Source organism: Leptodactylus fuscus, chromosome 1 (genome assembly GCF_031893055.1).
Source record: "Leptodactylus fuscus isolate aLepFus1 chromosome 1, aLepFus1.hap2, whole genome shotgun sequence".
NCBI lineage: Eukaryota > Metazoa > Chordata > Amphibia > Anura > Leptodactylidae > Leptodactylus > Leptodactylus fuscus.
In genome coordinates, this window is record NC_134265.1 from 133,487,477 (window position 1) to 133,498,361 (window position 10,885).

General features: G+C 39.6%; 1 gene segment (V, D, J or C); it reads left to right on the forward strand.

The window, feature by feature from the left end:
* The window catches only part of LOC142206783 (Ig gamma-2 chain C region-like), a 170,761-nt gene extending 160,267 nt beyond the window's left edge, over window positions 1-10,494 (forward strand). The window contains 4 exon segments of the C gene segment in view: window positions 6,920-7,219; window positions 8,217-8,534; window positions 9,617-9,937; window positions 10,097-10,494. Of these exon segments, the coding sequence occupies window positions 6,920-7,219; window positions 8,217-8,534; window positions 9,617-9,937; window positions 10,097-10,416 (1,259 nt within the window).
* The last annotated feature ends 391 nt before the right edge of the window (window positions 10,495-10,885 follow it).

The following is a 10,885-nucleotide window of genomic DNA, read 5'->3' on the forward strand; positions in this document are numbered from 1 at the left end:
TTCCCATTATGTTCCGTATAAATGGAGACTTGTCATGAGTCTGTTATTTTTTTTGTGATGAATCAGTTTTGCAAAGTGTGAAGAGTGAAACTATTTTTATCTGTTTCACATACTCCCCCAGTCTCAGAACTTGAAACAATGAGCAAACATATGTACATACCAAGCCTAGTCAGCACCGATATTCTAATGAGCTACTTACAAGAAATGAGTTTGTGTTTCTTAGGAATTGTATGAAAAAACTAAACAGGATATTACATTACTGGCAATGGTATAGCTCTGTTTCCTTGAGTTGGTAGATTCATAGGACCAAGTCAGCTGTGAGCAAGTTGTCTGTAGAGGTAAGATTTCATGCTTTCAAATGTTCAGACTTCATGAAGTTACAATCTGTTGTCCAAACTAGAACAGTCCTTAAACATCTTTCTGCCTATTTTACTACTGGTAAATGCTAGCAAGTGATGACTATGCAGACAGGAGAGACAACATACCGTAGTATTCATAGTAATGGGAGTGCATGTGGGGGGAAGGTCCATTTTATTTGAAATACATTATAATGACCATCTTCAGTAACATAAGTCACATTTCTTGCAAACTAAAAATCTGTTTCATGCATTTGAATAGGGATATTTGTTCGATATGTCAGTGACTTTATGCAAGCCCAATAGAGAGATGAGGAAACGTCATTGGAAATTCAGGAAACAAATCTGCCATCTGTGAATGAGAAGAGAAGGTACCTGGTGACTGAACATTAGTTACGTGATTAAACTGAACAGTATGGTGGTTGTAAATATCTTAGTATAAGGTATGTGATATGTTCGCCTTTTCTGTTTTTATGTCTTGTTTATACTGTATCTTCCATGGTTAATACTAGGTTATCTACAGACCAGCGAATAGTATGCTTGAATAGATTTCAATAGAGGTCAAATTAGATTACATTCTGTGATTTACTCAATTATATCTGAAAACAATTATATCTGAAAACAATTATATCTGAAAACTATATTAACTGCCTTTTTTTTTTTTTTTTTTTTGAAAAACAGATCCCAGTATGGGAATAAAGCACAGTTAGAAGTAAAGTAAATTATCAGAACAGGTAGGTATCTTGACATCATGGTTGTATAGTTACATATGTTCCCTCACATTGCATAAGGTTTTCTTGTAAATAGTACCTTGAGTTCTAATTTTTGGATTGATATATAGCAATAGAATATGCAACATAATTCATTCATGCAACATTGCTGGATATTGTGGGTGTGCAGTACTAGCACTGCTATTATTTTATGGATATTGGTTATTTTACATACATGCTAGTCCTCAATATATAATCATTAAGGAAGTATAATACAGAAGCATGGCTTTGTAAATGGGAGGTCCAAATGACAACCATTTTAGAAATGTCATTGGAAATGTCTGGGTCAAAGATGGGGTATCTAGCTTTACAACATGGCTTAGGGTATGGGAGCAAATGTGACGCTCCGTAAGCCTAGTGCTAGCTCTGCTCTGCTAGCTATTGACAGACATACAGGCAGTTTTGGAAGGCTGTATACAAGCTAAGCATTTTATTTTCTCCTCTGCCTTCCATTGCAGAGATGCTTAGGGATATATCAAGACTGGCAATGATGGATAAAGGTGAAGGACTAAGCTGTCCATGCTTGCAGGGTTGGGTATAGACATATAGAGGTCATTTTACTCTTCTAGCTCATGAAAAGGTACAGCCAGCTTTGGTAGGTTGCATAAGAAAACAGGGATACAGCCCAGAGGTAAATGACAAAATGCAGTAGCTTACATTACCTTACAGTAAATTTAAGTTTAGTGAAAACAAAAGCAATTTTACAGGTTTACAATATATGTTAAAGCTATGCAATCTTGGGTCAAGGTACTCCTGAAGCTAGAGGAGTATATTTTAGGGTCTATTAACAATTTTCTTTCGTAATTCCCAGTCAGAGCAAAATGGTGGGTATTTGATGCACTTTGTAAATAATACAATTTGACTGCACAATGTAAACATACCCATAAGCCTAGATGGATTAGCTGTAAACTTAGCTTTATAAATGTACTGTACATGAAAAGGCAGGTGCAAAGCTAGTGCAATACAAGGTTTGTGAAAGGCGCTAGAAGAAATGTTCAAAAAATAGCAGGGGAAAAACACAAGCTGTGCAACCGTGCCTGGAAATATTTCACAAAATACTCAAGTTTTGATTCTACATGAAATCACACAAATGTTTACACACAGATGTCTTGTGTGCTTGACATCATAAGGATACATGAAAAAGCAGGGTAAAAGTCAAGCTCTGCAATCCCAGAGAGAGTTACTGGAGAAAATGATCAGCTTTGCAAGGAAATCTAGAATAGCAGCGACAACAGACCTGTAGAGCAGATTAGGGTTAAAGCACTGTAGGTTTGGAAGTAGGTGCAATGAAACATGCTTAGCTTGGAGAATGCCAAGCTTTGCAAGGCTATCCAAAAGATTAGAGGTTACCTTCAAGCTCTGCAAGTCCTGAGAGCTATTATAGAAAAATGCCCAGCAAAGGCACCGTAAAAAATATCAAGCTATGCAAGGCTCCATGAAATAGCTGAGGATAGTTCCAGGCTGTAAGCCTTTCCGATATAGTGAGGATTGTAACGGTACAGGAGGTAGCAGAAGCAACTTTCATTCATGGCAATTCTGCAGAGAGGTAATAGGGAAAATGTCCAAATGCCCAAAAAGCTACCTAAACTATCGGGGATTTATTCCAGGCTCTACAAGCCTAGAGCAAAGTAGTGGGAAAATGTAAAGCTTCATAAAGCTACATGGAATAGCAGGAGCAAATATCACGTACTGCAAGCCTGGGCAGAGGTACAAAAAATTTCAGCTTTACAAGACCACATAAGGCTGGAGTCTCAAAATTGTCCAAAATAAGTGGTTTTTACCATGATATTTTAACACTGCAAAGATTAAAAGCTACAGGGAAAACCTAAAGTATTTACAGGCTGAAGGGTTAAAATCCGCAGAAAATTTGGTGAAATTCACGCTGCTGCTACAGTACATTGCAGTGGGAAAGCCACCAGTGAGTCTAAGGCGGAGGCCCCATGTTGCAGAAATGCAGCTTCTTTTGTTGCAGATTTTGTTGCAGTTTTTTTGAGCCAAAGCCAAGAATGGCTACAGAGGGAATAGAGAATATATAAGAAGCATTTATACTTCTACATGCTGCTCAATCCACTCCTGGCTTTGGCTCAAAATAACGAATAATATCTGCAACAAAAAAAGCTGCTTTTCTGCAACGTGGGGCCTTAGCCTAAAGGTCCATTCAAATGGAGGAAAATGGTGAGGAATTTGGTGTGGAATTTCAGCGCTGAAAAAAAGCCTTCCATTGAATGATTCGTGCAGGCAGTGTGCGGCAAGCACACGGACTCCATTATAGTCTATGGGTTCGTGTGCTTTTACAGCACAGTGCTTGCAATTGCGATTGTATTCCGTCCAGGGGAGTCCATGCGGACTCTAGCTGGACAGAATACATACGCTAATGTGAACCAAGCCTAACTTTAGCTGAAGGAGTTATTTCCACTTTCTGCAAGCCCAAAAAAATGTCGTAGGGAAGGTTTAGCTTGTTAAGGCTAACTTTAATGGCAAGGGTTAATTCCAATCTCAGCATGCCTAGAGCAATGTAGTGGGGGAAGGTCTAGCTTTATAAAGCTAACTTTAATGGCAGGGGTTAATTTCATTCTCTGCAAACCTGGAACAACATATCGGGAAGGTTTATCTTTTTTCTTTTTAAAGCTATCTTTAATAGCAGGGGTTAAATCCACTCAACAAGTCTAGCGCAATATATAATAGAAAGTCGAGCCTTTCAAAGCTATTTTCAATAGCACGGGTTCCACTTTCAGCAAGTCCAGAACAGTGTAATAAGGAAGGTTTAGATTTTTAAAGCTAACTTTATTAGCAGGGGGTAATTCCAGTCTAGAAGCCTAGAGCAATGTAGTGTGAAATGTTTGACTTTTTAGGGTAACTTTAATAGCAGGGGTTAAATCAACTCTCTGTAAGCCTAAAACAATACAGTGGAAAGCAGGGGCTATTTCCATTCTATAAGCCTAGGACTATGTAGTGGGGAGATGTTTGGTTTTTAAGGCTACCTATCGCTAGGGGTAATTACTTCCAGGTTTTGTAGGACTAGCACAATATGATGTATAGCTCTGTAGGGCTACATAGAATAGCTGGGGTAAACTGCATGTACACCAGGGGTAGGGACGGCTCTCCAGCTGTTGCAAAACTACAACTCCCAGCATGCATACTGGCTCTGCTGTTCTGGGAACTCCCATGGAAGTGAATGGAGCATGCTGGGAGTTGTAGTTTCACAGCAGCTGGAGAGCCAAAGGTTCCCTACCCCTGATGTACACCATGCCTGGACAGAGATACAGAGCCACTGAGCCTTGTTTTAAGTAAGCAATGCAGTGAAACCATACAGAAATAATAGTAAGATATGAACATGACATTATTATTATTATTATTATTATTATTATTATTATTATTTTGCTGACTTATAAACCACCGTCATATACTGGCGTGCTTTACAGAGATATTGCCAACACTGTCCCAAGTTGGCATAATGCCTTCTACCTGTGTATTCCTGGGTACAAGTATTTGGAGAAATGATCCAGCTTTTAGGTGGCATGGTATCAGATTAAATTATTTGTGGGAAAATGCCATGCATTGCAAGACTAAATGAAAGGACATTGCAGTGCTAGACAATGGGCATTAGGAAAATGTATAGCTTAATGAGGACCTTTCATGTCCTCAAGAATGTCTGTTTTTATATACTGCTAGAAAGCCAACAGTGAGCTGAATTCAGGTTTTCTCAGCATGTATCCTGGTTGAGATATCAGTGCCACTAAGTTTGTCATTTTTATCTCCCCACTGTCAGGGTCGGTTCACACTAGCGTTTGGATTCTGTTTGGTAGGAGTCCGCATGAGGACCACCCGGACAGAATACAATCGCAACTGTATGCGCTGAGTGGTTAAAGCACACTGACCCCATAGACTATAATGGGGTCCCTGTGCTTTAACTATTCAGTGCATACAGTTCCGATTGTATTCCATCCAGGGGGGTCCTCATGCAGACTCCTTCCAAACCGAATCCAAACGTTAGTGTGAACCAAGCATTAGAAGGCCCTATAGCTCAGCATCATCACTAGGCATTAAAGGGGTTGTCCCATGAAAAGCATCCTATCTATACTGCTAGTTTATGTGGATTTAAGACTTTTCCTAAATACATTGCTTTATCAAAGCTGCTTTGTTTGGCCACTATCTTAATTTATTCACTTCATTGTTAGCACTGCGTTTCTATGGCCACTGGGCTTATCTGCTCATTTCCCAAGTGATGTAGCTACCTGCTCTCAGGGGTGGGGCGGGGCTGACAAACTCCTCAGATAGGGGAGGGGGAGGTGAGAGCTCCGGGATTACTGTGCTGTCTATCTTCAGCTTTTCCACTTATCAGCTGGTTTAATTGAATTTGGCTGATAAGGGCTGAGATAAGGAGTCCATTATCTCTGTATGTAATGCAAGCTGACTCAAATCCAGCCCTGTTACATCAGTTTCCACATCAGCTTCATACTGTGGTAATGCATTTACAACCAATCCCTCATTACTGACTGAAAACATAGCAGATAGCAGAGCAAGTTAAACCCCACCCACCAATGTGCCGAGAAATCCAGGAAATGAAGAGAGCACAGATCCTTCAGGCTACAGAACAAAAGTTATGGGAATACCCCTTTAATGAACAAGTAGACAGTACAAGGTTATGTTAGAGTACAGACGGGGAGGGGGGGGAGCGGTATTTCTCACAGCCCAGTGATGATGCTAGGCTGAAAGGCCCGTCCTTCTGACTGTGGGGAGATGTCGGTGCTGAAATTAACGGCACCGATATCTCCATCACTCGGGTATATGCTGGAAAAGCACACTGTTGGCTGTCTAGCGGATACTGCACATTCATGAAGACATGAAAGGTCCTCTTTAAGGCTTCCTTTACATGACTGTGTGCAGTTTATAAGTCAGAGGAAACAGCCAAGGTGACCCCATGGATTGGTATCTGGTTATCTGTGTTATCTGTGATTGCTCATACTATTCACTGCAATACTATTGTATTGCAGTGAATATCAAAATGCCTACCTCTCTATTAAATGCTGTCTCTAGCAGAGCTAATGCAATGACAAGCCTGGGCGCCTTCAATAGGCTCCCGACTGTCATGGCAACTGATCACTGCCCTCCAATGACATTCAGGAGGGCGCGATTGGTGAAAAATGGCAGCACTGGTGGTGCCTGCGCAGTTTAGATGCCATGGTCTCATTTGACTGTGGCATCTAAAGGGTTAACAGCCGTGATCAGTGCAGGCACCGATTGCTGCAGTTAGCTGCGGGTCCTGGCTGTATTATACAGCTGGCATGCACCCTGTATGGAGAGAGCTCAGCTCCTGAGCTCTCTCCATACATCCCCATGCAACTCAGGACTCCACCACTCCTCACCAGTTACACTTGAAACCCGCTAGACCCGATTTATTATAATGGGGTTTGTCAGCTGCCTGTTATTTTCAAACTGATATTAGCGGAGGAAAAGTTCTCCGTGCAGGACTTTCTCCTAGGCCGACATCAGGAGGACATCGCTACGAAGTCTCCAACAAAGTAGCACCTACGCCCTGGATTATATGGGAGCCCTTCAGCCTTACATGGGGTGAAAAGGAGCATAAATGATGTGAACTATTTATCTGTGCTATATTATTTGCATTCGCTAGTAGAATGGGTAATAATTTTTGTGTATTTTGGTATAAAGTAATTTGCATTACTTCAATGAATTACTGTAATAATTCTGTATGTTCAGATTTTTCTTTATAAGCATTTACTTTATTTATGCTAAATAATTTTACTTTTATATGTATCTTGTTTTCATTTACAGCAAGTATAAGTGGTCCTTCAGTCTTCCCTCTGGTTCCCTGCTGTGATTCGTTGCAGTCTGATACAGTATCCATTGGGTGTTTGTCTACTGGATACATACCTACTCCTGTAGACGTAACATGGAATTCAGGTTCTATCACAAGTGGAATTAGGACCTTCCCAGCAGTACTCGGAAGACAGGGCACCTACCTCTCTGCGAGTCTACTGACTATCCCTGCATCTGAATGGACAAGTAATAAAAAATATGTGTGCAATGTAAATCACACACCATCTGGTACTAAAGTGAACAAAGAGGTTGAAGGTAATATCACATATCTCTTAATAAATAAGATTAAAGGAGTTCTACATACATTTGCTTCAGAAAGTAGCATAAGATAATGCTGAGGAGAGAAGCAGAGGTTGTGAACCACAGTTAAGACAGCCATATCCACGACAAACCTTCACTCAATAGCTATTTTCCCTGAGAGTCCATGGTATTTTCAGAGAGCAGAAGATAATCTAATGCTTATGTGACATCATATCTCAGACACACAAAAACTGAAGTGCAATATATCCAAGATTTCTTTCTTTAATTTTCAGCTGTCCTCATACAAGTCTCCATTTGGCTGACAGTCTCTTCTGTGATTCTGTAGTTTGTGCTTCTTTGCAGCTTAGTCTTTGGGAATCTACTTTTACCAGTCAAATTTTGACAGACATGCTGTAATACAAACAAATGTAAATTTGTCTTTTCTTGAGTCCCCAGCAAAATGATGCCCCCCCCCCCCCCCCATATTGCTTCCTTAGTGCCCTAACACAATATGTTTCCCCATTAGTGCTCCAACACACGGTAAAATAGCCACTTAGTGGTCCCATACTTCCCTGTCACGACAGGTGTTTGGGCCTGGTTCTGCCATCATGGAGTGGCTTCAATATTGCATATTGCATACAGATGCTGACTGACAGCACCAGGAGATCATGTGTGGGGGGATTTTGGGCTGAAGAGGAGGAACCAGGTTGAAACAATCCAATTAGTAATAGCCAATTAAAAAAGACTGCTAGTTGATATGTGATCATTCGGGTCCCATCTCTGAACAGCAGGGAACCCATGCAGTTGCTTAGGTGCTTGGCGGCTAAAACCGACCTTGAATCTAAAGTGTGAGTGCCATATGACCTCTTACTATTTCACCCAGTTAGGTATTAGTAGTAAACAATGTATATAATGAATAAGATTACATCACACTTAGCACACAATATTACATTAAACTCTATGACAATAGATATTGAAGTTTCATAATATATCATTTTTTAAATCTCTTTAGCATGTCAAGTCAAAGCAAGTGAACCCAAAGTATCAGTCATGCAGGCTTCATGCGGTGAAAGTGGTTCTGTCGACCTGGTATGTCTTATCAGCGAATATACTCCTAAAGACATTAATGTACAATGGCTGCTGAATGGAGAACCGACATCTATTATCCCAAAAAACACCCCTGCTTATAGAGAAAATGATGGCACCTATGGATCTCGTAGCGAAGTCAGTGTTCCAAAAAATGACTGGAATGCTGGTGATAGATACACATGTAAAGTGAATCATCCAGCAAGCAAAACCAAAACTGAAAGCTCTATACAAAAGTGTCCAGGTGAGAATAAAAAGCAGTGACATTGTAATAATTGTATCACGATGCAAATATTGACATCACAGCTATAATAATATTGTTATAAAAGTTCTATGACATAGACATAGGTACATCTCAAGCTCTTATAAGGGATGTCCAGGATTTTTTTTTTACATTATTAAAAGTTAATACTGCAGTAAAATAAAAATAAATGACTCAGGCTGAAGTGCTGTTACAAAAACGCAGCACTTTTGCTACTAAGGAAATGCTGCAGCAAAAAAAAAAAAAAAAAAACGCTTTGTTTTACAGTACCTGCAAAGTGAATGGGATTCTGGTTAATTTCATCGACACATTGCAGAAAACAATCTTTTTAAAAACTATACCTGCAGAAACACTGGCATTTTCCCTATAGGTTTAATAAGGGAAGAAAAGCTGCTTAGAAAATCTCAATGAGGCTGAGGCCCCACGTTTCAGAAACACAGCTTTTTTTGTTGTTGCAGATTTTGCTGCGTTGTTTTGAGCAAAAATCAAGAATGACTACAGGAGGAATGGAAATATATAGGAAGTTCTTATACTACTCCTTTCTGCTCACTCCACTCCTGGCTTTGGCTGAAAAATCCGCAGCAAAATCTGCAACAAAAAAAGCTGCGTTTCCGCAACGTGGGGCCTCAGCCTGGAAAATGCTGTGGAAAAAACCATAATGAGTTTTTTCTGCGTTTTATTTTTTCTGCAGTGGTTTTAGCTGTATTTCATTAAATAGGGCTTTAGCCTTAGACTGCCTTAGCAAATCCCTCACCACTCGAGTCCCTGCTGGTCTTGATGACATGACATTGATGGAATGTCCTGAGATCAGTTATTGGCCGGCAGCTCTTATGTGTGCCCGTACATCATATCATCATTGTTGAACAAGTTAGAATTCCTGCCTTTAGTCATTAAAAACAAAAATCCTGGAAATCCACTAAATGTCTGTGACTTCCTATATTATACATTTCATGTAATAATGATGCACTTAAAAATATCTTTATTATAGGATATTGTGTTATATTATAATAACTAACTACATATCACTTACTAATCCTTTATGTTTTTTTACATTTGCCTTATAGCCCCAGGAAATATGATTCCAAAGGTCGCAATCCTTCCTCCTTCCCCTAAAGACATCTTAATCACCAAGCAACCAAAACTAACCTGTCAAGTGTCTCAAGTAGAATCTCCAGATTCTTTAACAATCAAATGGACCAGAGAGGATGGCAAAAAACCTCTAGTATTTACTTCAGAACCTGAAAGAGATCAAACTGGGGCCTTCATTGTCAGAAGTGTATTGAAGCTAAGTCTATCCGATTGGAAAACTGGCAAAGAGTTCACATGCACTGTCCAAACCGAAGACCTTCCAACACCAATAGAAAAGAAAATACACTTTTCAGAAGGTAAGAATATTTGTTTCTGCAACTTTGAGCCTCTGTATAACTACCAGAAGAATTTTTGTTGCTTGCAAATTGTAGAGGAGTATGGAGGAAAATAAAATGTAAGCTGGTTTTTAGACCATAAAGCTCTGTATAATATGTTGTATCTTTGCTTCCCTTTAGTCGAAATCACAGATCCAATAGTTAATCTCTGCCCACCACCTCCTGAGGAACTTCCCAACCTAGACTTTGTTGATTTAGTCTGCGTCATAAAAAGGTTCAACCCTAAAGATATCTATGTGCAGTGGAAGAGGAATGGTGTTGTCCTGGATGAAGAATACTATACAAACACTGCACCTGTCCAACAAGATGACGGAACCTATTTTATGTTCAGTATACTCACAATTGACAAATCTGATTGGATTAGAGGAGCGACTTTTACATGCGATGCAGTTCACGACAAGATTACATCTAAAGAAATAAAGCGATCTAAGGGTAAATGATTTTCATGATTTTTCAACCTGTCCATATCCTGAAGTAGCCACAAATGCTTATCGTCTCGTTTGCCCCCATATTTTATTCAGTATCTGTCAACCAGAGTTTTCCATCAGTTTGATGTGTGGAACATCAGCCAATAATAGTTGATCATTATGGTGATGATGATGTTAGGTCAGTGTAGTTATCTCCATTTACTTATACCAGGCAGAAGATCCATCCATTCCATAGATTGTATTATCTCATATACATACAGTATAATAACTGCATTGTACTATAATTAGTCATCACCATTATTTGTAACCAATGTATGTCATGTATATCTACTATGTATCCCTTCTCGTGTGTCTGGTGTGTGGAACACTAGATTTTGTCACTTATGTCACTTATGTCATGCGTGCTTGTATCTCAATAAACTCTTGTTAAGAAATATATCACTAAACTAAAACTGTCTATTGTCTTGTTATCTGGAGTCTC